The sequence below is a fragment of the Folsomia candida genome, unplaced genomic scaffold (genome assembly GCF_002217175.1).
Source record: "Folsomia candida strain VU population unplaced genomic scaffold, ASM221717v1 Fcan01_Sc028, whole genome shotgun sequence".
NCBI lineage: Eukaryota > Metazoa > Arthropoda > Collembola > Entomobryomorpha > Isotomidae > Folsomia > Folsomia candida.
Window position 1 is genome coordinate 1,144,302 of NW_019091220.1, and position 24,970 is coordinate 1,169,271.

The 24,970-nt window shown below is 37.6% G+C and overlaps 8 protein-coding genes across 11 annotated transcripts; 3 read left to right on the forward strand and 5 right to left on the reverse strand.

The window, feature by feature from the left end:
* Positions 1-121: 121 nt before the first annotated feature.
* Positions 122-1,609, reverse strand: LOC110860049 (HIV Tat-specific factor 1-like). Its single transcript, XM_022109115.2, has 4 exons — positions 1,372-1,609; positions 1,132-1,296; positions 666-1,022; positions 122-592 (listed from the first exon to the last, which is right to left on the reverse strand). Exons 2-4 carry the CDS (start codon positions 1,240-1,242, stop codon positions 281-283), a joined length of 780 nt encoding a protein of 259 aa, XP_021964807.2. The 5' UTR covers positions 1,243-1,296; positions 1,372-1,609; the 3' UTR covers positions 122-280.
* On the reverse strand, positions 1,495-7,547 carry LOC110860048 (protein Fe65 homolog). Of its 2 annotated transcripts, XM_022109114.2 has the most exons (14): positions 7,153-7,547; positions 6,865-7,083; positions 4,234-5,030; positions 4,122-4,162; positions 3,798-3,855; positions 3,558-3,606; positions 3,329-3,422; positions 3,218-3,240; positions 3,056-3,123; positions 2,918-2,974; positions 2,619-2,846; positions 2,467-2,530; positions 2,180-2,390; positions 1,495-2,095 (listed from the first exon to the last, which is right to left on the reverse strand). In XM_022109114.2, the coding sequence occupies exons 1-14, from the start codon at positions 7,201-7,203 to the stop codon at positions 1,959-1,961; spliced, it is 2,097 nt and encodes a 698-aa protein (XP_021964806.1). In that variant the 5' UTR covers positions 7,204-7,547; the 3' UTR covers positions 1,495-1,958. The 2 variants fall into 2 exon arrangements, with proteins under 2 accessions (XP_021964806.1, XP_035715654.1); XM_035859761.1 differs by lacking the exons at positions 6,865-7,083; positions 7,153-7,547 and adding an exon at positions 5,111-5,556.
* A 211-nt stretch (positions 7,548-7,758) lies between these two features.
* LOC110859819 (roquin-1) lies at positions 7,759-10,745 on the reverse strand. Of its 2 annotated transcripts, none has more exons than XM_022108818.2 (8): positions 9,787-10,745; positions 9,635-9,717; positions 9,401-9,563; positions 9,191-9,327; positions 8,992-9,115; positions 8,785-8,916; positions 8,519-8,719; positions 7,759-8,450 (listed from the first exon to the last, which is right to left on the reverse strand). In XM_022108818.2, exons 1-8 carry the CDS (start codon positions 10,304-10,306, stop codon positions 8,284-8,286), a joined length of 1,527 nt encoding a protein of 508 aa, XP_021964510.1. In that variant the 5' UTR covers positions 10,307-10,745; the 3' UTR covers positions 7,759-8,283. The 2 variants fall into 2 exon arrangements, with proteins under 2 accessions (XP_021964510.1, XP_021964509.1); XM_022108817.2 differs by having other exon boundaries at positions 7,759-8,453; positions 9,787-10,742.
* Positions 10,746-12,726: 1,981 nt separating this feature from the next.
* LOC110859765 (snake venom 5'-nucleotidase) lies at positions 12,727-16,679 on the forward strand. Its single transcript, XM_022108749.2, has 12 exons — positions 12,727-13,944; positions 14,009-14,146; positions 14,216-14,416; positions 14,493-14,694; positions 14,765-14,850; positions 14,908-15,019; positions 15,079-15,242; positions 15,310-15,409; positions 15,467-15,628; positions 15,733-15,936; positions 16,008-16,052; positions 16,122-16,679. The coding sequence occupies exons 1-12, from the start codon at positions 13,720-13,722 to the stop codon at positions 16,280-16,282; spliced, it is 1,800 nt and encodes a 599-aa protein (XP_021964441.1). The 5' UTR covers positions 12,727-13,719; the 3' UTR covers positions 16,283-16,679.
* LOC110859766 (PE-PGRS family protein PE_PGRS16) lies at positions 16,571-18,035 on the reverse strand. The gene is made up of 3 exons (XM_022108750.2): positions 17,598-18,035; positions 17,099-17,513; positions 16,571-16,984 (listed from the first exon to the last, which is right to left on the reverse strand). The coding sequence occupies exons 1-3, from the start codon at positions 17,953-17,955 to the stop codon at positions 16,840-16,842; spliced, it is 918 nt and encodes a 305-aa protein (XP_021964442.1). The 5' UTR covers positions 17,956-18,035; the 3' UTR covers positions 16,571-16,839.
* A 143-nt stretch (positions 18,036-18,178) lies between these two features.
* Positions 18,179-20,209, reverse strand: LOC110859884 (essential MCU regulator, mitochondrial). 2 transcript variants are annotated; one of them, XM_035859755.1, is made up of 4 exons: positions 20,071-20,209; positions 19,024-19,214; positions 18,920-18,946; positions 18,179-18,839 (listed from the first exon to the last, which is right to left on the reverse strand). In XM_035859755.1, exons 2-4 carry the CDS (start codon positions 19,199-19,201, stop codon positions 18,712-18,714), a joined length of 333 nt encoding a protein of 110 aa, XP_035715648.1. In that variant the 5' UTR covers positions 19,202-19,214; positions 20,071-20,209; the 3' UTR covers positions 18,179-18,711. The 2 variants fall into 2 exon arrangements, with proteins under 2 accessions (XP_035715648.1, XP_021964602.1); XM_022108910.2 differs by lacking the exon at positions 20,071-20,209 and adding an exon at positions 19,566-19,727.
* LOC110859883 (zinc finger protein 830) lies at positions 20,139-21,533 on the forward strand. The gene is made up of 3 exons (XM_035859754.1): positions 20,139-20,318; positions 20,404-21,136; positions 21,240-21,533. The coding sequence occupies exons 1-3, from the start codon at positions 20,177-20,179 to the stop codon at positions 21,391-21,393; spliced, it is 1,029 nt and encodes a 342-aa protein (XP_035715647.1). The 5' UTR covers positions 20,139-20,176; the 3' UTR covers positions 21,394-21,533.
* Positions 21,534-21,692: 159 nt separating this feature from the next.
* Positions 21,693-23,795, forward strand: LOC110859784 (NADPH:adrenodoxin oxidoreductase, mitochondrial). Its single transcript, XM_022108774.2, has 6 exons — positions 21,693-21,956; positions 22,017-22,104; positions 22,199-22,329; positions 22,513-22,924; positions 22,994-23,335; positions 23,409-23,795. Exons 1-6 carry the CDS (start codon positions 21,768-21,770, stop codon positions 23,681-23,683), a joined length of 1,437 nt encoding a protein of 478 aa, XP_021964466.1. The 5' UTR covers positions 21,693-21,767; the 3' UTR covers positions 23,684-23,795.
* The last annotated feature ends 1,175 nt before the right edge of the window (positions 23,796-24,970 follow it).

The following is a 24,970-nucleotide window of genomic DNA, read 5'->3' on the forward strand; positions in this document are numbered from 1 at the left end:
TATTATTTACTCAAGCCACGAGTTTATTTTTAATGACTTGAAAAACTATAAAATTGTTGACAAAGTTCTAACAATCAACAAAACAGAAAATAAATATGAAAAATTTCGAAACAAGTAAATGTTACGTTAAATTGTAAGATTCTATTTATTGAATAATGTCATCACATTAATAATTTAACAAGTGACATATTATGTCATGAAGAATATTCATGACGCAGGTGAGTAGAACACAAGTGATAATTTTGAGAAAGTAAGTATCTATAAAAATTAAGTAACAAATTCATTCGGAATCATTATCATCATCGTCGTTATCCTCCCGTGGTGGAGTAACTGCCTCTGCGGGATCATTATTTCCGCCTGCTTGTTCCGAATTTTTGGGTGCTGGATCATCCTCACTTATAAACTTTTCCCACTGAGCCAGTCTCTGGTCTCGTTCTGCATCAGTCTCATTGATCTTAAATCGCGTGACACCATCGTATAACTCCGCAGTGAGACGTTTCCCCCCAAAGAACCTTCCATTAAAGTTTGCCACGACTGCATCCGCCTCTTCGTGCCCGGACATGAAAATCTGCACCACGCCTTCTGGATGAGCCTAGTGAGGAAATATATAAAATAAGTAACACGGTGGATATTTGTAAACAATGCACATATAGACCTTGACTCACATCATAAATTTCGACTCTTCTGCAATTCCCTAATTTACCCGCTTCATCCCTGAAATCTTCCTTAAGTTCGAGGATCAGCTCGACATTGTTGTTGAATTCTTGAGGTTGAAAAGCATTCTTTACTACTACCACCTTCTCACACTTTGGTCTTTCACCCCGTAATTTTTCAGGCTTCCAGGCAAATAATGCTTCCTGTTTTTTCTTAAGCTTTTCTTTCTCCTTTCTCTTCTTTTGTTTGGGCTTCTTAGTCGGGTCGAATTCTCCTTTCAAAGTGAACTTTGCACGCTCAACTTTCACTTGGTTGGACCGGATGTATGATCCATCCAAGATTTGCAGAGCGAGGTCAACAGAATCGACCTAGGAAAAAAATGCGAAAGGATGAATTAAATTTTACTATTATGTACTCGCCATCATACCAACAAAGAAAAAAAACTTCAAAAACTAAGGAGCGAAATAAAAAACTTGCCTTTATGTAAGAGCAGAGCGCATCCCCTTTTAGACAGCCATTCTTTTCATACAATTTGATCTTATACTTGGACGTGGTTGGATCCTTCATAACGAGACCGCATTTTCCCATAAACTCGAGAAACTCTTCTTCCGTAATGTCCGTAGGTAGATTGGACACATAAACCTAGATTTATGGTGCCAAATATATTATAATAATAGAGTTTTTGTATAAATAATAAAATTTGAGTTTATCACTAACCTTAGTATTTTGGGTCTCGTCAATATCAAACCAAGCAGGCGGTTGGGCAGGCAGCTTTCTCTTCCCAAGACTTTGCTTCTCATTTTGTTGCTGATCTGAATCTTGTGCTGGTGGCTTTTCTTCTTTGGGAGGTGGAGGGACGTAAGGGGTTCCGTAGTTTATATTGTATCTTGCCAAAAATTCTTCATCCAGCTTTAACAATGGTAAATTGGAAAGGTTACGGTTATAGTAAAATATATATCAGACGAGACCATAAATCAGATCTATTTGTAATACGTAGTTTGTAACTAATAAGTAAAATATATATAAGGATGTTGTTTGACGTAGATCAGATATGGCTATTATGGCTTATGGCGACGACACGTACATACGTATACCAGCGTTGCGCGAATAAAGTAAAATGGCAAATAACAGTCTATTATGTGTATGTATGTAAGTAACAAGTATATCAATGTCATGCGATTATTGTGGCTAATATCCATTTCCTTACATATCGAATGCAGTTCTATTCATCTAAGGGTATAACTAATCCTAATAATAACGACGACAGGTAATAATATGAATATGCATTGTTTCCCATCACTTATTCATTTCTCTTCACTTTTCGCCTTTCCAAAAGATGCAAAAACCGTTTTGAGAGCAGAAGCAAGATTAGCTGCAGTAGTTTTTGGGGATGTGATTGAAGCTGTTGAACCCCCAGAGGAATGGCCTGATTGACCTGCCCCTAAAATCACCATTCGTCGTTAACATTATTAACCACTGTAAAAATGGATTACAATATAAATTTATTATTATATTATTCGTCAACCTGCTGGAGCATGATGTGCATCCAAGCATTTCTGATAGCGCAGAACACACGCTGCCTCAACGGCCTTACACAGCGCACCAGTGGATGGGTTGCTGTAAAAGCAGTGAGCCTCAAAATCATCCTTCGCCGTGTGAACAATTATTCCGCATGTTTTCACATCCGCCCCGATCCCCAAAAAAGAGAGAAAGCGGACTCGAACTTCCAAGTCGATCTTTGAAAGACATAAAATCCGAGCTAATATAATGGCTTTACTTCCAGAAAACTTTGTGAAACAGACAACTTCTTACGTTTGGAGTGTCACTTTCTTCTGAAGTTATTTTTATCACGGATGGAGCAACAGAGACTTGAACACTGAACCAAATTACAAACCATTGCTTTAGAAGAATAGTCAGACAAAATTATCAAGCACCACCAACAAAATAAATTCAGAATGAATTACGGAATAGGCTCCTTTCCTCCTAAAGCATCAATAGCGGCATTCAAAGTTTCCATTCCGGTCGGTTTCATAACAACTTTGGACCCCATGTAGTAAGCCTTGATAACTTTTCTCGGCTCGTCCATCGGCGTTGGAAAGAATGTTGGGCCGGATGAACTCGATGTTTTACAACTCCTTAATGATGTTGGCAACGTGGTCGGCCTTTTCTGCTTGGCTTGTCTTTCGATCATTCTGCCAATAAAATGCAATTCTGCATTAAATGATCTGGATGAACATAATAATATGAATAATGTATGACTTACATCTTTTTACAAGCATCTCGAAGTGAATTTGCCAGCGGTCTGGCATACATTTCTAACCTGGTGAAACCATCGAAATCACAATCACAATTTCCGAAACCAAAGGATAATTTGGGTTCATTATCATTCATTTTCACTGACCTGAATACATGGCATAAAAACTGCCGAGTTTGTTTTTCTCGTGCGACGAATGCAAAGTCTCTTGGATCCTGTATGATTACCATAGGTTTGTAAAAACATCAGTCGGAAATAATACACGACTAAAGGTCCGAAGATATACATATATGTATTACAATAACTTACTTCACGACCTACACCCCACACGCCTGTGGTACATGTCATTGACAAACAGAACCCAACGATTAGCAGAGAACCAATAAAATTAAAAGCATCATTGTTAAATTGAGTTATTACGTATTGAATGAATGGGTTGTTCTAAGACGGTAAGAATTCGCTCCTTCACTTTGACACGCAAATGAGAATCGTCTAATTCCAATACATACGTCTTCTAAAAGTAGAACAAGAGTCTGAATTAACACTGAGTTTTACAGCTTCCGTGTCTGGGTGACAGAAGGTCAGGCTCGCCCAAAAACTACAATTTGCTTTGAATACGAAAATTATGGAAGTAAAGAACCGTCCTTACCAAAAAAAGCTCATTTCCTCCTCCCCATATTTTCCCCGCAACTTCCAATCTAGAGAAAGTACGTATACACATACTTTATTATAGCGTAATAAGCAAAATGCATATACAAAAGTTTGTCGCATTTCACCAAGTTGCTTCCTGTTATTAAATATTTCCGGTCATGTAACATACGTATTACGTTCTTCTGGGTAAGCAACTTGATATAATGCAAGGAAATTTACATGCACAACAATAACATACCCAGCACTCCCAATCTTTGAGTTTGGATTAGTCAGCTCTGCAATGACTTTCGACACCGCTATAAGTGGCAAATTAACAATATTGTGAAAAATAGTATTTATCACTCTGTCTTGCCATTGGGGTATTTTTGGTTAAACAGAAATATTACAAATTAGCTTGAATCCTCCGAAAATATTTTCAATGAAAAAGATCGAACTTGATTTGATTGCAAATCTTTGAATATGCTCATTATTATCGACAGAAGGTGAAAGTAAGCTAATGAGCAATGAGCACTTAATAAGGATAAGCATTGCAATATGGCCTTAAAAAATTGACTAGACATACCTCTCGAGCTTCTCTCTGGAGTTAAATCTTCCTCCGAAATGCTTGAGTAATGTAATTAAATGTCATTTAATTACATAGTAAGATGTCGTTGTAAATTATTTAACAAACTTACCTCAAGCATCCCAGCGACACGGCGACGAAACGTAATGGTTTGTCGTCCTTGTCGTTCTGATCTTGCTGACTTAATGGCACGTGTGATGAATGACTACTAAAGGAATGTGAGTGTTCACTATTTTCTAAGTATTGAGACCAGGATTTCCTCTTTTCAGCTACATTAGTACTATTTCCAGAATTATTGGAATTATTGTGCGGAGCTACAGAGGAAGAAGTGGACAATTGACTCGAAATGGTCTGACTCCTTCGGAATGGTGTAACAGAGGATTGCTGCAAACTGCCCGGAATAAGAAGGGCAGGATTCGAATTCGAAATACTCTGCTGCGTTGGAGGATCCCTCTGAATCGTGCCTGATTTTATGTGCCAGTAATATGGTCCATTTGCATCGTCATGTTTTTCCCAACCGGCCGGTAACGCAACAGTCGTTATTTTTGAAGTTGTGGAAGCAGTCGAGTTGTTGGCAGCAGCAGAAGAAGAAATTACATTGTTGGCAGAGAGTCCTACTCCCACTCCCACCGCTTCTGGTGGAATTGTCGAATTGTTGTTAACTTGGTCATCCGGTGAAAGGAAAAGAACAGGCTCATTAACTCCCATGTCGGTCGGACTTAACGCAGCGTAAAAAAACCGCCTCGAGTTTCTGGTTTCTGAAGAATTTTGATTGTTTTGTAACGAGTTGTCATAATTGGGATTATTGAAACCGGACGAGGGTGGGGGAGTTGATGGGTCGATAGATGATGAAGGTGAAATGTTTACGTTGTTCCCAGTAGTTATATCGTCCGCCTCTTGATCTTTGTCCTGTTTCACAACAACAAAATTCCAAATCAGAGTCACACAGAGAAGAACCGTATTTTTGTATTACTCTTTAAAATCAATACCTGCATAAATATTGGGGGAACAACTTAAAATTTTTTGTGAAACAAAACAAAGATTCAAGAAGACGACGGATTTTTTACCCGGATTAAAAAAATCCGTATCTTTCAAGAGTCAAATTGACAAGCTCCAACCTAGGGGACAGATATTAGACGACTGATACTGCAACGCATAAAAAGCACCCTTTCATTCTCCCCAACCAACTTGAACATGTTAAGAAGACGAAGTGAAAGCCATATAGAAAGCAACCCAGGATGAGTCAGTCAGTGGTGTCAGCAAGACGAAATACCGCACCGCATATTGAACGGGGCAATGGATTGCAATTCGTGTTCAAAGCCTCTAAACAAACCAGAACATAGTAAGACTACGACTACGTTGTACGAAATGAAATGAGCTGTTGGTGATATGGAAAATCAATGGAGAAACTCATATACTTTTTGCCAGGGTAAGGAAAACCCCGGGGTTTTGCTATTGAAAACCCATACCCCGGGGTTTTACCTGGGTTTTGCGGGTAGTCGGGGTAGTCGGGGTTTTGGGGGTAAACTGAGTCAGTGTCTCATGTATTAAGTTTAGAAATTAATAAAAAAATCAGTTTTTCAGTAATTTCGCAACAAAACTGCTTATTAATTATATTTTAATAAGTAAATAATTTGTTGAATTGCTAGTAATGCCCTGTTATCATATTTTGTAAAATTTGAAAACCCCGACTACCCCGACTACCCGTGGGTATTGCTCAAATTTGCTACCCCAAAACCCACCAAAACCCGCAATACCCCAATACCCCAAAAACCCGGGGTAGCATACCCTGCTTTTTGCTAGGTGGTCTGGGGAAAGTAGAGAAAATGGGATGCGGATGGCTGCGCAGTCAGAGTTCCAACCGTGCTTTCACCCTCTCCAATTTCGTCGAGAGACTCACTTCTTCACCATTATATGACAGGAATGGGCCATGAATTCAAAGCCCCTATACACAGCAGAGAAAGCAAAGGCGATCATATATAAATATTATGTCTATGTCCCAACCAAATGGTTACCATTTCACATTTACTAGCAAAAAAAACAGGATAGAATTATCATTGGAGTCGTTGTGTCTTGTTACGGAAATTAAACCCAGAGAGAAATTTAGGGCGAAAGTGAAAGCAACTCATTGACAAAACATTTCCTTGTGTTGTGATGTTAGGTTATTGTAGCAATATGAAGATGACATTTATGGGAGAACGTGGATAAAATTAATTTTACCCATGAATCCCACGATTTTATGGTCGGACACGGGGGGAACATTATATACTAAACGCATTCTAGACTCACTTTAATTTACTATCTTTCTTGTCCTGGATTATATATATTCACGTTGTTCTTCTTGTCCCGTCCTGTACAAAGTACTACCGAAACTTGAATAGCATCATTTCCTCTTTCATTTCATTTCCCATGATGTGTGCAGGATAATAAAGAATTAATTTCAGAAATGGTATACTCTGCAGTAAATATGCGCATGCATGACACTAATACCTGTATCAAATGCTTCAAATTACCAGACCTGCCACGAAACGGTGCATTAACATTTAACTTAACAGATACCATTTGTTGTTATTATTATGGTAATTACGGTTATCGTCGCCATAAGCCATTAGTAGCCACTCAATTTTTACTTTCTTTACCCATCCGTGCCTATATTTCAGGCACAATAAACTTCCACCACTAGTTTATTTATACTTGTTACAAACTACGCTGGTAATGATGCCAATTAAGAAATACTTCATACCTTGGGGAACCATGCTCCTTTATTTGGGTCCCACTCGAAGGTCGTGCCGTCGTTGTCGGAGTAGTTGTACGTGTGGGTCTCTGGGTCGTAGTTGACCTGTGACGCGCCCCCCATGACCGTCTTGGGAATCCACTTCTGCTCCTCCTCTCTCCATATGAATTGGTTCGACGTGGCTGGGTCCTTGTAAATGAACTGGCCCTCCTCGTACGAACAGTACACCTGAAAAATAATCATAATCTTTAATTGTCAATTTAACTAGGTTTAATTAAGTCTTTCATAGAAACTTACGGGGTTCCCAATCTCGCTGTTTTCCGGCTTTTCACTGTCCCCTTTCTCCATCTTTTCTACCTCACACTTTCACAGCACAGCTTCTTTAACGTTGATTGACCCAAAATATCGGATATCGATTACTTTTTAAGAGTATTGATTTTTTTGACACTTCATTATTTATTTGGCCAAGATTTTGCCTATTTTTTGTGAAATTTTAAACTTTAAATTTACTTGGCGAACAAACTCACAATTTATAAGTAGCAAAAGTATCTTCTATTACAGTAATTAACCCACCCGGAAAAAATTAATAAGGTCTCTTTTTAATTAAACTTTAATTGAAGTGAGTTTTCGTAAGAAAGAAAGCATAAACGGGTCTGACGTACTTTTTTGATCCTACCGGCTTGCTCGCTCTCTGTCTCAAAATTTTGCTATATAGACTTTCACGCCCACACACACGCTTTCCTTTCACCACTTTTACAGGGTACAAAATTTTCAAAATTTTCGCTAAGAATTTCAATTTTATGATAACATTGGGCTTATCGGACATGATAAGTAAGTGAAGTTTCATCCATTTACAAATGCAATGTCATGAATGAAATGAAGTAAAACACATGCAATACCACGAATGTTCATATAAACTTTAATTTCATTGTCATAATAATTTTCTTCAACTCTAAAATACGAGTCGATTATACAACATTATCACGATTAGAGTGATTACAAATCTCTTCCCCAATAATAATAATAATTGCTTCCAGACCCGTTGGGAAAAGAAGCAAGAAAATTAACAACTGGAAAATTATTAAGTACGTCAAAATAATTAACGTTCGATTCAAAACAATTATTTTACTACTACATATAGGTACTGTTACAGTATAATAAAAACCATAAAACTGATTTTTTTATCCGATCTTGTCGTAATAATGACGATGATGTGTCATCGATTAGTGCAAAGGAATATGCAAAAATTGCATAAATCGCAAAAACTGTTAATCTTATAAAAATTGCTTGCATATTGCAAAATTAAAGATCGATTTGTATGAGTACCTCTACATAATTCATAAAACTTTCATAATTTTCATTTCAGATAATTCTAAGCACTCTTAGTTTTTGGAATAATTTTCATATTCAATTTTTGCATAGGTCTATTTAAAGAGCAACTCTTTGCATCATTCGAACTGCTTGATTTTCTCTGAATTTCCGTCTTGCGGCAGGTTTCTCGAACGTTATTAGTCCACCGAGGACGAGACGAACGCTTTCTAAAGCGTTTCCGACCTCTTTCCAACTAGATTGTGGTTGCGGTGGGGCTGGTTGTTCTGCTAAAAAAATTAGGTTACGTTAATAATTAGTGCATAACTTTAATTTGGTGCAAAAAGATAATTACCATCAGCAGATGATTTTTCTGCAGAAGTACCACTGTTACGTGTTGCACCATGATTGTGTGATTGGACCTCGATAGCACTCAGAGTTTGAAAATGTGGATAAATTGCTAAAAATGATTGCGAATCGGCTTCGTTCAGCCGTTGCGCACAGACCAAGAATTCTTTCAGAAGATCGGAAAACGTTTGAGGAGCTTGTAGTTTATCTGGGTAAAAAGTCATTAAAATTACTTATTCGTTCCAAATTGTACTTAATTTATTATGAAATTACCAATAATACTCTGCATCAGAGGTTTGTGGGACGTATCACCGTATAAAAGGCTGCTCCACTGCTCCGGAGTAAATCGGATGCCTGCTTCAAGCCCAATTTTCATAATTTGAGTATCATGTTCCCTTCGTAAAGCTTCATTTGGGAAAAATAAATTTATTTTATTATGCATCAAAAATTTTAAAATTCAGTATTGTAATAATAAATAACCTTCATAATTTCTATACTCTGGACGTAGCGTCATCAAGGAGGAGTTCCCTGGTCGTTTTATAACGTCGAAGGTTGAGGCACGATACAAGAGTTGGACAATGTGCCCTACAGAAGTTTTTGACGCCTGCAAAATTGCAAATATTAATTTACGAAATAAGTATTTCCAAAATATGTGAAACTATTTCAGCAAATTATTTACCTGTGGAAATTGCGGAGCCAATCTTTGCACGACAAACATCACCAAAACTTTCCGACTAAGCGCAGATCCATCTTCTAACGCTAATAACACCAATTTTAAAGCTTCTTCTTGCATTGCTGGTCCCATAAATTGGCAGGCTGAATTAACACATTTTAATTAGTGATATATTAACAAGTGCAATTAAAATACTATAAAAATCATGTAACCCACCTCGAGCTCTTATGGCAGCCCAAAGCTGCTGCTGAGCTTGATAATGGCTAAGATTGCTACATGACGACGTCAACTCAACAAGCGTCCTTTCTCCAATTGCTTTTGCAGATTTTAAAATTCTAACTTGTCCATTCGGGTTGACAGACATTACCAAGTTCATTAGCTGCAGGAATATTCAACATGTAATTTTTTAATCAAAATCTCATTTTTTACACAAAATGCATATGCACATACCTTCCTATGAATCGCTCTCGAAACTACGTGAGACTTTGTTATAATTAAAATTTCCACCAACTTCCACATAGCTCTGACACAATCTATTTTAAAAAATCAACATTTTACTTGATAAATTCCCCAAAAAAAATCCATCCTCATAAAATAATTACCCGCATCCAATCTCATCCTTCCAGACAACAATGGTTCCACGGGTTGGTCAAGGTATGAAAGCAACGCCACATTTGGCAACCCCACGCTCAGATCCAGTGATTCGATCGAGGGGAGAGCATTCATATTCCCACAACTGCCCGGAACCAACAGCCGAACACAATAAATGCACAAGGTGTGAAAACATCTCAACCCCACGGGCACTTTGACCGAGTCGAATTTCGCGAGACAAACGGGACATTGGAAATATTTCACCGTTTCACAAGCCGTATTCACTGTGGAAGGACACGAGCACGTGGGTGGTGGAGGCAGATAGGGGCCAGATCCACTCATTCGCCCTGGTGGTCGAACATTGCCTGTTTGTTGCAGGATTGACGCCACGGTGGGAGGAGGATCTTCATTCTTATCACGAGAAGCTATTGCTGCTGGTGGTGGTTGTGGGGATATTATCAATTTGGACGATGTCGTTGCCATCTTAATTTCTTGACTCGGTGTAACATCCTCAACAGCAACGTCTGCCATTTACTTTCTCCAAAAATGCGAAAACGTGCTACCCGGATATGACCACTCAATCACGTGGAGAAAGGGATGCACTTAATGAGGGCAGAGGATTTTTGGGAAACTTGATCCATGCGTATCAACTAACGAACGCCATAATTGCGTTGCATGGATAAATGTTCGGATTTTTAATAATTCTTCCAATTTTGCAGGTGTGAACAATCGTGTGTGAAACTAAACCAAGTGAACCATAAACTAATATTTGATTTAGTTTACGTTCAACCAATTTTATAGGGTAAAAATAACTTTGAGTTGAACAGGATGATGATGATGGTGGCGATTTTTTTTGCACAATACAAATCCTGATCATCCAGTCATTTTTAATGGTTTACTTGATAGGTAAGATCTCCCTGAATGACATTATGAACCAGGATGTTGTGCTGTGATGTCATGTCCATTACATATCCAACTTCCAATAGGGTTGGCTGAAAATCTCCCGCAATAGTCCCCACATTCACGAGTTAGGACGGCCTACGATCTACTGTCTTCGCCATAATGCAGTATATTGTGCATGTCGTTATGCAGAGAAGAAGGGGATACATAAAGGGTTGAGATTTTGTGAGATTTTTCTTCTCAAATAGTGTTGTCTGTCTGCATCGTGTTCATACCAAAAATCTGGACTACACTATACACTTTACTCGATTGTCTGAATACATGTGCATTCTTTACTGGAAATTCGCAGCATGACTTCCTCAATCAGAATCGGACGCTATTTGTTACCAAGTTTTTTTTAAGGATTCCGGATTTTAGCCACTTTTATTATAGTTAATTGTTTAATGGCTTAATTGAAATTTGTATAGTCAAATCATCAATCTGACAAGAAATGCATTTTTTATGCATGGGCATCCGTTTTGAAATTTGGAGATGTTTATATATACATTCTTTAAATACATTTGGATTTCCAAAATTGGTTTTATTACATGATTTAATTTTCTAGAAGCCATTTTAAGTAATCGTGACAAAGTCAAAAGTTTAATTTATCAAAGTTTTTTCAAGCGATCAATTTCATATGACACGGACCATTTTTGGTCATCGTTAGCGTTGACCACTCATCCTCAACGTTGTCATTCAATTGTCAACTTGACAGAATTATTGTCTTGTCAGTTCTTCTTTTTTTTCAAAAGTCGAACATTTACTCCTCGTTTAATCTGATAGATAATCAACGTGGAATTGACTACAACATACATAAATAATATTACTTCTAAAATTATTATGCAACCTAACTAGAACAGTTTGACATGTTGGGAACGATGGTTTAATTTTCTTATTGTGCATGCAATTTCGTACGTATTAATCGCAAAAATGTTTATATTGTGTTCTCCGTGGTTCTCATAATCATTATTGCACGTGTACTTTTGTAACGCGTGTCGTGTGGTGGATTGTGCTTTTCTTTAATTTTGTACATAGTTAACATTAAATCAAGGGTGGAAATGCAAATCGAAATAATTTACTACCTCCCAAGCTTAATCAGCAACAAGGTCACGGTGGGCTGGACGCAATACCTATTTACTTACTTACATATGCACATACATACATAATAAATACCTGGATAGACAGTAGAATGGATGAATAAATCTTGTAATCCTCATCATTCTGTGTTTGCATGAACATGTATTTTTTATAATTTTATTTGGGTTTGGCCAAAAGCAAAAACTAATTTACTTTATTGTCAGTTGATAATAACAGAAGTCCAACTAACGCTATTTAATGGAGGAATGAGATGAAAATGTTTTAACAAATATGTAGATTGAACCGGCCAGCCAACTAATTTATATTGCGATATGTTTAGTTTATTTACGATGTAATTACTTGCAGAACAATTTAATTACTTTCATGTATGCAAATTAGGAAAATAAGTCAAAATCTAGTTAATAAATGCATAAAAATCGTGCGAAATCTACCAATTTCTGCACTTAATTTTTGCCTGGATTTTGCTAAATGTGTCACACCGTCCTAAAATATCAGTTATATTTTTCCTGTCTCAAAATTGAGTATCAATGATGACCGACCTATCGAGTTATCGAAAAGAACAATGGATCAAAAATTACATCTCTCTCTCTCTCATCCATCCCATGTTGCCTCACGTCATTCTTCTCATCCAAGTTCACATTTAATAATAACAATTCCCTCACCTCACGAAACAGCAATTCCAATTCATCGTGTGCTTTATTCTCTGCATTCATTCACTAGCATAGATATTATAGAAGCCTCTCTTAAACCCTATCCAGATAAAGCTAAATGCAAAATGCGTCGGATGGAAATTAAATTGGATTTAACATCATGTCGCAACCATCACACCTTTAGTTCGGGCTCAGTAGCTGAAGTTGTTTATTTATTTGTTCATTGTAGTTAGCGATCGACAGTTAGTTGGTTACATAAATCTATTGGGTTGTCAATTTATAGTTGACTATAAAATTGAGTACAATGTACATTTGTTAAATTTGTATACTCGTTTATGAAAGTAGTCGACAGGACGAATTGAATAACATACTTTTCGCATATAGATCGTCAAGTTACTAGTTAAGGTCTTGAACTTTCATTCAATTTTCTTATATATTTCATCCTTAATGATGGAATGAAACGGATAATCACTTACTAACTGGTAACCGTATGCACCTCAATTAGAGATGCTCATTACGAAATCGTACTTCATGTGGTGAAGCTTGAGTGGGCAGAATCTGTCATCAGTCTGTCTCATCTCGTATTTCCAAGCAATCCACATTTTCTACTTTATCGAGTATGTGATAAGCAACATTGACGGCAACACCGGCTGCGAGAAATACATACATTTGAACTACTCAGCTTTGAAGAAATAAATGGAAAACAGTCGGCATATTTATGCGACAGACGGAATCTGTCAGTCAAGCTTTCAAGGGTTTTCACGAATCTGACATTGTTATCCGTCGTATAATCGCGAATTCTATTTTTGACTGTGCAAAATCTGCAAAGGTTGAGGATTTTTGGTAAGTGAGTTAAGCAGTTCAGTAATCTTTTAGCAATTTGGTGAGCTGCTGTCCGTTAAACCCAAGCTTTGATTTTACTTGGCGTGCATACATGAAATGCTACACTCTTAATGACATACTTTGCATTTTAAACTCGTCATTAAAATCGTCGGTCTGGAATCTGGATTGGCTGATATTATTATTAGTGCTCTTCTTAAGAAGAGGTTTGTTTTTCAACACTTGGTGCTATCTCTCGTCGGTGAGCGTTTTGTTTGCAAAATATTTCTTGGAATTTCCTTCCAACTTACTAGCTGTCGATCAAATCAAACAACAAAAGAAAGTCTATGTACCAAAAACTGCGAAGGTTTTGCACCGTGTGAAAAGTGGATGGAGTTGACTAGTTTTCAACTGCCTTAAACTAATTGAGTTTCAAAAATGTGCCAAATTATAGTAAACAAATCGTTGACACTTTTCTTGCTGATTGCAAATTTAGTGCATTGTGCATATCCAAATCCAACAGATCAGTTGACTGTCACGATACTGCATACCAACGATGTTCATAGCAGATTTCGTGAGACGAATAAATACGGAGGATCATGTGCAGAAAGCGAACAAAGGAATAACCAATGTTATGGAGGATTTGCAAGATTGCATCACAAAGTTTGTTAAATAGAATTAAGACATGTGGAATGTTTTTGATATGAATAATTAATGCTGTTGGCAGGTCCAGGAAATTCGGGAATCACACAAAAATGTGCTGTACTTATCCGGGGGGGATTATTATCAGGGAACCGTGTGGTACACGCTGTACAAGTGGAGAGTTGTATCTACATTTGTCAACATTTTGAATCACACAGCAATGGTGAAGAATTTTAAATGGGGTGAAATTGTGAGTCATTATTTTTTCATACCGAAAGTTTTTACTATTTAGGCATTCGGAAACCACGAGTTTGACGACAACGTTTCAGGACTCGTACCCTTTTTGGATGCAGCAACTTTTCCACTTATATCCTCAAACATTGACGATTCTAAAGAGCCCTCGATTCAGGGAAAGTATAAGAAATCGCACGTTGTAACGTTGGAGGATGGCAGAAAAGTGGGCATTATTGGATTCACAACACAAGAAACGAAGGTTTGCATATTAAAATATTCGTCAAATGGGTGATAACTATTTAAAAGTTTAGGAATGACATTTCAAACTTTATTAGGACATTTCAAATCCTGGAAGTCTCATCTTCAACGATGTCGTTGCGTCAATCAAGGCAGAGTCTGAGAGATTGCATAGCGAGGGGATAACAATGTTGATTGCTGTGGGGCACGCTGGGTACGATGTGGATCAGAAAATTGCGAAAGAAGTCCCACTAATTGACGTGGTCGTTGGTGGACACACCAATACGTTTTTGTATACGGGTAATTTGTTCTTATTAACGAATAACTCATAAAAATATGCCCGATTTCATCCTTATATTTTAAATATCAGGAAAAGCCCCCGACCTTGAAAACCCTCTCGGCGAGTATCCAACCATTGTTGAGCAACCAAGTGGTCGTCGTGTCCCAGTAGTGCAGGTACATATTTTGCATGTCGAATTTTAAATGACTTTAAAAACATTGAGATTTTCATAGGCTTATGCATTCGGGAAATACTTGGGCTACCTGCAAGTCAACTTTAATTCGGAAGGGGAAGTCGTTTCTTGGGGTGGAAACCCAATCTTAATGGATGCATCTGTTCCTCAAGGTATGTATGATAATCATTTTCACTTCGATTCATAAATAATTTGAAAAACGTGTTATCAGACCCCACCGTCCTAGAACTGGTAGAACTTTGGGGAAGAAATGTGTCTGACAAAGTGAAAGAACAAATAGGAAGAACACGCGTCTTTTTGAATGGATCGGAACATGAGTGCCGGTTGAGAGAATGCAGTCTTGCCAATCTTGTCACTGACGCCATGGTCCATGTGGTCAGACTTTGTTCATTTCTGCATTTATTAATTGTAGCTCATTTTACTAAATACCAATTTCTTAAAGAACCTCAAATTTTCGGACAGCCTGTACTGGAGTGATGTCACAATGGCGATCATGAACGGAGGTGGTGTTCGAGCATCGATTGATGAAGAATCGAAAAATGGCAAGTTAAAAATTGTAATTGTTTTTCAAAACGTATTCATTCAACTTTATTTATCAGGAAGCATCAGCATGGACGACATTCTGACCGTGCTCCCATTTTCCAATACCATCGACCTGATTGAAATCCAAGGGAATCATTTAAGAGAAGCTTTCGAGTTTTCCGTGCAAGACTACGACCCAAAAGGGTTTCACTTGGCTGGGAAATTTTTACAGGTTTCTGGTATGATTTATATGCATTTGTACATATCTATGTAAAACAGCCTTAAAATCCTCATTTATATTTCTTAACCTTGTTTTGATAAATCAATTCTTAATCGTTTGCAGGCATGAGAGTCGTTTACGATATTACTCAACCAAATGGAAAAAGGGTTAAGAAATTGTTGGTCCGATGTAAAGAATGTCGCGTACCAAAGTACGTTCCCCTGGATGACGATACCATTTACAAAGTTGCGGTCCCCTCCTATATTGCCACGGGTGGAGATGGGTTCGCAATCATAAAGGAGAATGCACTAAGTCATCACTTACAAGGTACATACACACAAACAATTTAATTTTTTCCTATTAAAACCAATTACGAATGAATTTGCATATGCATTTAGGAATATTGGACTCTGACATGATCGTCGAGTACATAAAGTCTCAAGGTTCAATAATTAATTAATTGGTGGTGGTGGATTAACACAATAAAATAGCCTGTTATATATATATTGTAGGTCCAATAATTCAAGGGGTTGAAGGACGAATAAGCTTCGAAACCGGTTCTGCCGACTCTTATTGTGGATCAAGCTCAGGCTTGAGATGCCAAAATTATTGGACAATCTCAATATTGACGACTTTGCTGCTAATCTTGATACAAAAATGTATCTTGTACTAACAAACTCAACTCATGCAAACAACTAATGCAACTTATGCAACACCACAATATATGTAACCAAAAAGTACTCACAATGCAAAACAAAGTCGGCCAAACAAAACCAGCAATAATTACTGTACAATGGGCAAGTGAGCAATGTCTATTTCTCGCTTAAATTAAATATTTACGAGCTTTTAATATACTTACACGAATTACCAAAACTACTACTTTTACTCAACCGAAAGAAATAAATATTTTTAGTGCAAAGTGTAACTAATAAATCGTGGCTACTGCTAATTGAAACGCTTATTGGTTTAACACTTTTTTTATTTTCACGAATATGCCAAAAAAATGATGTTCCATTATAACTACTCAATTTTAACGAGAGAATAAAAGCTACAAAAAATATTACACGTGATTCTTTTCTGTTGCTGCACATATATCATAATCTATGGGAATTTAGTAGATTTGACTAATTTAATTAAGATTTGTTTAACATTCAAATTAGCATCTATATCTCTACCGACGTTTAAAGCTCTTCGTGGAACTAAATATTTAAGTTGATGACTAAACCTTAATCATTCAGAATCGCCCTTTTGGTGCTCAGCATTCTTTCCAAACGCGTCACACGGGTACTTGGAGCAGTCTTCTTGTCCAGATTCGACAGATTTCTTAAAAATTGCGACAATATCCTTGTCCATGATCTTCATCGTGTCCAAAATCCTACCCACAAAAACAAAGTAAAATTCCATTAGTCCGTCTCACATTTTCAAGCCAACCTACATATAGTCAAATGAAGTTGGGTGATGATATGCAAACCAAGATTATGTAACTCACCCTTCGTACTGCTTCAAGTTATCAGTTCCAGCCAAAGAATGGACCATATTTCCCGTGTAGCATGCTGAGGTCTTCATACAGCCAAAGTTTTCAAACGCTGCCCACACCACGTTGGTCAGGTGGGTGATTTGCTCATCCTTTTCTTCCTGAGGGGTGAGACTCCTCCTGGAGAACTTGTTGTTGAGACCTCCCTTGAGGATGGAAACCTTGGCCGCGATCAGGGGGACGATGAGTCCGAGGAGAAATTGGACAATGGTCCACACTCCGACGACGAAGAAGACGAACATGACGAGAGGAAATAGAAGATCACCTTTAGCACCGAGGGCCGAACCAATCCATGTCGAGGGGATGTAAGATGGGCCTAAAAGACCAAAGGGGAGACCTCCAAATCCACCACCCAATCCAGGGTCAATTCCTGTACAAATATCAGTGTCAATTGATGAATAATGTGATGATGATGACCCTAGCTGACATTTCCTGTATGGTTTTAATTACTTACCAGCATCGACCGGGGGTGGGGGCGGAACACCACCTCCAAACCCTCCCAGTCCTCCGAGGAAAGGTCCATATCCTGCCCCAGCGTTAAAGTCCAAGTGCTTGTTGAATCCTAATCCCCCAAAACCGAGTCCAGGGAAGAGTCCTCCCAAGCCACCGGGAATTCCACCAGGTCCAATACCCCCCGGACCACCTGGATGTGGGGGAGGAGGGGCCGTAAGCCCGGCGACTGGGGCGGTTCCCGTATTTGAAGAAGACGTTGCAGCAGCACCGGCAGCACCGGTCGCTGCGGCATCTTCACACTTGGCGAAATTGGCGAGGAGGAGGATTCCGAAGAATAAGATTATCGTGGGGTTTCCCATTTTTTGAGGACGAATTTGAAAAAATGAGGAACTAGGTGATTTGTGGACAAATGCCGAGCAAAGACTAAACTCCTACCTATTTTTTGGGCATGAATGTGACCATATCTCACTTTGGAGTTTAGTGACTTCAAAGTGATATGTTGATTATTCAATTATCCATCAGTTCTGGTGACGAATAGGTATGCATATTATCAACTGATCAGCATTTTTCAACTCAGACTCATCTTTTCTTCACGGGTAAACTTTATTGCTTCTTATTTTATACGAGGACAAAATTCTATGCATATACATTTAAAATGATTTACGTAAACCACAAGTAATACTAAAAGAAATACCTCAAGTAAGTACATAATTTGTGACGATCGTTTCACAGACTAGACACGGATAAAGCAAGTAATAATACAGAATACAATAATAATGTCTTTACGCATCTTTGTTAACATGTCGTATTATCACAATCAATTAAATCAAGTGGCCGATTTAAGGGTTCATCGAAGTGACTCCCTAAAATAATCAGGAAATTATGAGGTATCTGATTTATAAGGATGCTCATCTTACATATAACCTATTTTCGATTCTGCGAGGTATAATTCCTCAATTTTCAATAATACGTAATTAATACCGACTTATAATTATGAGAACCATTTCAAGTACCATTTTACATACTGATAATTATAATCATCACATCATAAGCCTAAAATCTACTTTTGATTGATAATGACAGAATAATATATTCGAATAGCTATTTTTAATATTCTAGTCATCGTCGTCATCATCGCTCGGCACAAATAGTTCATTTTCCTCCAAGAAACTGGCAATGTTCTTCGAAATTCCAGCACCAATTAGCAATCCCGTCGCAATCGTAGCAGTAACAGCAGGCACACCTACAAATTATGCAAATCTTAATTACCTTCACAGTATGTTACAATGACATTCGTAATTAATACTACTTTAATTTAATTACCCATTGGCACTTTTCCCGGTTCATGATCTAAAGTAATCATACAATCAATTAATAAACTTGTCCAATCAAGTGAGATTATGTATTACATTTCCATTTCCACTTACGATAAGCCCCCGAAACCGAAGTGACTCCAGAAGTAGAACCAGTGGTCGAAATGGTTCTTCGCGTCGCCTGAGGCGTTTGAGGTGGCTTCACCACCTTCTTTGGGGACTGCATTACCGGATTTGCAGATTTCGAGAAGGTCTTCACAGTCGCAGAGACGATACGCGTTGTTCCGTTCATTTTATTACAAGATCTAAATATTTGAAATTAAAATACGCAATTAAAAAAATTACATTCGGTTTCTTAGTCTTTCAGTTTTATTGTTTAAAAAAATTCTGTAACAAAATGCATAATATTTGTATTGAAAATGAAAATGCGACACCCAAACCAATACTGAATTTGCTGATAACCTTGCCAAACCCACTTATCAATCGATACTCTCTTAATTTTTCAGATTCTTTTAGCATGACAATGTACAATTTGATTTACCAAAATGCAAATCAATACAACTACTCCATTCCGTTATATAATGTCAAGGTCACACTCTTTTCACTTTCAACTGTACTTTTACATTATGGAGAAAGTAGTAGTACTTTTTACTTACTTGGCTATTTAATAGGCAGTGTTCTCTTCGAGTATTTTAAGTGCTGGCCACCAACCAAACTAATCAATAAGACTTCAACTTTCGAAAATTATTTTCTAAACTTTTCTTAAAAATTATTTTATTTGTGGAGTGGCAAAAAAAAGTTGAACCTATTTACACAACATGCAATACTCTACTGCGGTAGATGGGAAAGATGGGACTTGATCAGCGGCTGCTGCTCACTTTTCCGTGTGACAGTAGAAAATATTTAGAGTGAAAGTTTTTGTAGGTGAAAGTACTTAATTATTTAATTGCAGCAAATTTTCGCCAGTTTTCTTTATAAGTTCGCATATTTCGTAAGGTGAGTAAAATTCTGCATTCTTTAGTGTCTAGCTATTAGCTAGTAGCTAATTAAATTTATATGCTGATTTTTTGTGTCATTTTTGCTAATGTTGGCAATTTTGTGTGCAAACAGTTTTTGTAGAATTGTAATGAACAATGCACGGAATTTACAAAATTAACTTACGTAATTGTGTTTCCAATCGTGATCTAATTTCAGTTTACTTGGACACTTTCAGAGTTTCCTGGAAAAATTTGCACGGTGCACGGTCCAGGTTAAGCCGGTGACGAAAATGAGTACGAAAACGAAGCTTTCGCTAAAAACGATAACCGCTACGAAGAAGATCGAATCCCCACTTGCCAAGTATAACTCGACGGGACAGTTATTCTGTGTCCTTTGCAATGTCCACGTTAAGAACGAAATGTACTGGACGGGTGAGTTATTAAGCTTATTGCGATTGCGTGCGTAGTCGAAAAAATTCAAGGTTGCAATTATAAATTTCTTTGAATTATTTACTAGGACACATAAATGGAAAAGCACATCGTGATCAAGTTATTTCAGTGAAGAATAAAGGAAAACCAGTACCCACGTCGTCATCGTCGTCAGTTCTTCAAAAACGGTCCGCCGCTCCAGTGTCGTCTGCTTCTTCATCGTCATCATCGATCCCATCATCGTCCTCGTCTGCAACTAGTGACGACGGGAATGGAATTAGCAGCACGACTAGTGGAAATTTTGGCAATGGCGATACATACTTGGCCCCACTACATAAGCGAGTTAAGTTTGAAGATCTTGTAGTGTCCCCAATGGGTCCTCCTCCCTCAATCCTAAAGAAAACTAGTTACCAACCCCCAAGAAAGAAGACTTTCAAAGAGATTGAGGACGAAGAAGCACAAATGGATATTGATAGCAGTAGTGGTAGCAGCAGCAGTAGATTCAATTTAACAAACTTATCGTCACCTACTATAGCTGATGATGATGATGACGATAACGAGGAAGGTGAAACTGAAGGATCATCATCCGGAGGCACGCCAACAGACGCCCTACCTGCTGGATTTTTCGATGACGCGAAACAAGACGCCAAAGCGAGAGGGTTAGAATATAAGAATCCAGACGAAGCAGAATGGGATAAATTTGTTAAAGAGATTGCAACCGAAGACGTGAAGTCCAGCGCGTTGAGAACCGCTGATGAAGAAGATTCCGCAAAAGACAGAGAATTAGATGAAATTGAAGAGCAAATGAAAAATTGGCAAAGGTAATTTATTTAAGACCAAATTATCCAGATTCGAGGAAGGAAAAAGTTCCACCATAAACCATAATTTTAAAATCTAACTATTTTGTTTGTATAATTTATTCAGAGTTGTGGAATTAGAAAGGAAAGCAAAAGACGCTCGGATGAAGTTGCAGCAGGATAAAGAATCCAAGAGTGAAAAGATGAACACATCAGACGATGAAGACCTTGACGAAGACTATGACGATGATTTAGACTGGAGAACGAAAAAGAAAAACTAGAATTTAAATTAAAATATTTTGAATTATTCTCGTTCAATTCATGATGATGGTATTCTGAGAATACTGTATTCTCGTGTCTCTGACTGAAGTGATTATTATTTATTTTTACAAATATATTCCTCAGAGTTCAGTTTCACTCACTCTTGTCTTATATGCCATCCTTTTTATCTTACAATCAGCATAAATTGCAAAAACTATTTCGAAACATTTGTTCAAGATTTTTTGCATTTCTCAAATTTGAGAATGTTGCAACATTCAACATTTACATGCAATTCGTCATCAAATAACCCAAATGGAAGAGGGAAGGGAATAGATTTGAGTAAAATATTACTGTTCCTTGATTTTCATGATTTCGTCACATTTTTGTAATAAGAATGTTGCTAAAACATATTTCTAAGAATAATTTAAAATTAGGAACTTTAGGTAATAATTTACACAAGTATTTATCTAGTCATGGTCATACCGGTTTGGACGTTAGACTCCTCCTCAGGAGAAGTAATCACAGATTTTGTGTTATCGGGAGTGGACCGGCAGGATTTTATGCAGCGCAACATTTACTCAAGGTAAGTTAAATAAGTTAATCTAGTTTATAGTCTAGTTCTAATTAAGCTAATTAATTCCAGCTGAAGCCCTCAAGTCGTGTCGACATTTATGAAAAATTACCTGTGCCCTTTGGCCTCGTGAGGTACGGGGTCGCTCCAGACCATCCAGGTAATTGTACAGTTTTACAAAATGAATTTGTGAGAATTATGAAAATTTATCTAAAATAGACCATTCACATGAAGTTTTTTTTCATGTGTTCCAGAAGTAAAGAATGTCACCCACACTTTCACAACCGTTCTGAAAAACCCTAACGTTGCGTTTATAGGTAATTTTGAGGCTGGGAAAGACATTACTTTGGGCAAACTTAAGGAATCTTATCATGCCATCTTGTTGGTGAGTGTTCTCCCATATCTCTACCCAAAAATTGACTGTACAGATTGTCCCATATCCTCACTTTTTCGAAATTGAAAGACAGATCAGTTTGTTTCGTGCATCGTAATGAACTATAAGACGATACTCGGCCTAAGGGCCCCAAAAATATTACAAATTATTCATATATTCATTGATTCCTTTCAGGCCTACGGTGCTAGTGAAGACAGGAAACTAAATATACCTGGCGAAAAAGAACATGTCGTTTCTGCCCGGGATTTTGTTGGTTGGTACAACGGCCTTCCAGCAAATCGAGACCTGGCTATCAATTTGGAAACAAAGAAGCGTGCCATAATAATTGGGAATGGAAATGTGACCTTAGATATTGCCAGGATATTGCTGTCCCCGATTGAACTACTCGAAAAGACTGATATTAGCCCGTATGCATTGGATGCTCTGAAAAAATCAACGATTTCCGAAGTCGTTATTTGTGGCAGACGGGGACCACTCCAGGTTTCATTCACCATAAAAGAGTTGCGTGAGCTGGTTAATATGAAAAGTGCCCGAGCCGTGTCAGAAATTAGAGATTTTGACGGAATTAATGAACAGCTTCTTAAAGGTGATCTGTTTAATTGATATTATTAACACCAGTTTGACTTTAAATAACTAATATCTTTTTATACTCTAGACTTTCCAAGACCAAAGAAACGCTTAACGGAGCTACTACTTAAATCGGCCCAAGCGTCAGATACCACCAGCTCGGGAAGTTATTCAAAATCTTGGTTTCTAAAGTTTATGAGGTCTCCAAAAATGGTTGAACGACACGGAGACAAACTACATCTTACTCTTGAAATAAATGAGTTTGATCCTGCCAACAAAGAAAGGGTTGTGGGGACGGGAAAAACGGAAGTAAACATTTGTGACATAGTCTTTCGAAGTGTGGGGTATAAAGGGAGACGAATTTTTGATGAATTGCCATTCGATGAAAATACGGGGATAATTCCTAATGTAGGAGGAAAAATAGAAAATGGTACGACGAAATTTTAAGCTATAAACCTCTCAGAGTATCGTGATAATAATGTATTGTTTTAAATAATTTCCAGGTATCTACTGTGTCGGATGGGCTGGGCAAGGCCCCAGAGGTGTCATTTTATCCACCATGCAAAACTCATTCGACGTTGCAAAGACAATCATTCAAGACATGGAGAGCGTCCCCCATTCAGATAAATCTGGTTTTGAAACCATAAAGAACTTGGTGACCGACAAAAGACTCACGTGTTACACAGACTTTGTTAAAATAGCCGACTTTGAGGAAAAGCACAATAGAAAAGTGACCACAATTGACGAAATGTTTAAAATAATCAATGGAAAGTTATGATTATTTGTATAAATTTAGGCTAAAATTTTCTAATATATTTTAGGCGTCAGACAACATTAATATATCAATATTATGACAATATAGCAACAGCATTTTTATAGTCTCTCGTTTACTCCGTATGTATGGTCAGTTTTTGACCAGTGTATTTTATTTGCAAAAAATAACGGATTGCACCTGCACAATAAGTAGTATGCATATCTTGGAAATTATAATGACCCAAAAATTCTACTCAGTGCCAAATTATTAGCAAAACAAGCCATGTTTCACCATTATTAGAGTCGAACAAGTGTCGTCCAAACTCAGAATAATTGGGTTCAGCTATGCCTAATAAGAAGAACATGTTTTTGATATGATACCTTTTACCCTTTACATACTTCTTTTATCACCACCATTTTATTATTCCATCTGCCACGACAATCTAAAAAATATAGGCAGAGTCTTGGTTCGAAAACTTTTACTCCGTAATATTCCAGCCTAATGTTTAGTGTGTGGTTCAGTAACTCTAGGCACAAAGTAAACTACATAAAAGCGTTAATTAAAGATCACGCAAATGAGACCGTGTTTTTCAAAAGGTAATCATGCAAAAGAGTCATCTGCTCTGATCACGAAGGACTCAAACTTACAACCGGAATTGCTTCTGTAACATAAACGGTCATCGTCGTGTGTTTCGTTGTTTGTTACACTTATTTTCCCCTCCATTTGGCATTAACTTTTTGTTCTGGCTTATCAAAAAGGAAACCAACTCGGTGGGTGAGTGAGTGCGACTATACCATTTCTCAAGTTGGTCTTGGCTGGCTGGGCCAAGTTAAAAGAAGTTAAAACTTGTACATACATAGAAGAAAACCCAGCAGAGTAATTATTCTTCTACTTTCTTGTGTAACATAATGATCCCATGTAATAGGTAATGGTGGTTTTGGGTGGTTACCAACGTGGTTACAAAAAAGCATGTCTTGAGTTTTGGTCACATCTGGACTGATAAATTGCTTGCATGAGGTTTGGTCGTCACGGAACGACCGGATCAGTCATTTCTTATTATTTTCTGTGTTTTATTATCGTACTCCTTCCTCTCTTGGTCGTAATGGAGGGCTCTGTCTAAGAGTTTTCACTGTATTTCTAAGGCCATAGAACAATAGGAATTATGACGTACGTCTCAAACTTATCAAACTTTCCAGATTCTACGAATCATGTCAATTTTCACGTAATAACTTTTTCTGACTTGCTGAACATTTTACTTGGTGAGCATGAATAACAGATTTTGCTGCATAATCGGCATCTTTCTATGCGATT

Coding starts and splice junctions, on each gene's coding strand:
- LOC110860049 (XM_022109115.2), bottom strand. CDS start 1,242: ATGGGAAAATGCGGTCTCGTTATGAAGGATCCAACCACGTCCAAGTAT. Junction 1,023..1,131: donor CGCTCTGCTCTTACATAAAG/GCAAGTTTTTTA, acceptor TTTTTTTCCTAG/GTCGATTCTGTTGACCTCGC. Junction 593..665: donor GAAGAGTCGAAATTTATGAT/GTGAGTCAAGGT, acceptor TTTCCTCACTAG/GCTCATCCAGAAGGCGTGGT.
- LOC110860048 (XM_022109114.2), bottom strand. CDS start 7,203: ATGGAGAAAGGGGACAGTGAAAAGCCGGAAAACAGCGAGATTGGGAAC. Junction 4,163..4,233: donor GTGTCGCTGGGATGCTTGAG/GTAAGTTTGTTA, acceptor ACATTACTCAAG/CATTTCGGAGGAAGATTTAA. Junction 2,847..2,917: donor CGAGATGCTTGTAAAAAGAT/GTAAGTCATACA, acceptor TTTTATTGGCAG/AATGATCGAAAGACAAGCCA.
- LOC110859819 (XM_022108817.2), bottom strand. CDS start 10,306: ATGGCAGACGTTGCTGTTGAGGATGTTACACCGAGTCAAGAAATTAAG. Junction 9,718..9,786: donor AAGGATGAGATTGGATGCGG/GTAATTATTTTA, acceptor TTTTTAAAATAG/ATTGTGTCAGAGCTATGTGG. Junction 9,564..9,634: donor CGAGAGCGATTCATAGGAAG/GTATGTGCATAT, acceptor ATATTCCTGCAG/CTAATGAACTTGGTAATGTC.
- LOC110859765 (XM_022108749.2), top strand. CDS start 13,720: ATGTGCCAAATTATAGTAAACAAATCGTTGACACTTTTCTTGCTGATT. Junction 15,020..15,078: donor GGATGCATCTGTTCCTCAAG/GTATGTATGATA, acceptor ACGTGTTATCAG/ACCCCACCGTCCTAGAACTG. Junction 15,629..15,732: donor GAAATTTTTACAGGTTTCTG/GTATGATTTATA, acceptor AATCGTTTGCAG/GCATGAGAGTCGTTTACGAT.
- LOC110859766 (XM_022108750.2), bottom strand. CDS start 17,955: ATGGGAAACCCCACGATAATCTTATTCTTCGGAATCCTCCTCCTCGCC. Junction 17,514..17,597: donor CCCACCCCCGGTCGATGCTG/GTAAGTAATTAA, acceptor ATATTTGTACAG/GAATTGACCCTGGATTGGGT. Junction 16,985..17,098: donor AACTTGAAGCAGTACGAAGG/GTGAGTTACATA, acceptor TTTTGTGGGTAG/GATTTTGGACACGATGAAGA.
- LOC110859884 (XM_035859755.1), bottom strand. CDS start 19,201: ATGAACGGAACAACGCGTATCGTCTCTGCGACTGTGAAGACCTTCTCG. Junction 18,947..19,023: donor TTCGGTTTCGGGGGCTTATC/GTAAGTGGAAAT, acceptor TGATTACTTTAG/ATCATGAACCGGGAAAAGTG. Junction 18,840..18,919: donor ACCGGGAAAAGTGCCAATGG/GTAATTAAATTA, acceptor CATAATTTGTAG/GTGTGCCTGCTGTTACTGCT.
- LOC110859883 (XM_035859754.1), top strand. CDS start 20,177: ATGAGTACGAAAACGAAGCTTTCGCTAAAAACGATAACCGCTACGAAG. Junction 20,319..20,403: donor GAACGAAATGTACTGGACGG/GTGAGTTATTAA, acceptor ATTATTTACTAG/GACACATAAATGGAAAAGCA. Junction 21,137..21,239: donor CAAATGAAAAATTGGCAAAG/GTAATTTATTTA, acceptor TAATTTATTCAG/AGTTGTGGAATTAGAAAGGA.
- LOC110859784 (XM_022108774.2), top strand. CDS start 21,768: ATGTTGCTAAAACATATTTCTAAGAATAATTTAAAATTAGGAACTTTA. Junction 21,957..22,016: donor CAGCGCAACATTTACTCAAG/GTAAGTTAAATA, acceptor AATTAATTCCAG/CTGAAGCCCTCAAGTCGTGT. Junction 22,105..22,198: donor GGTCGCTCCAGACCATCCAG/GTAATTGTACAG, acceptor CATGTGTTCCAG/AAGTAAAGAATGTCACCCAC.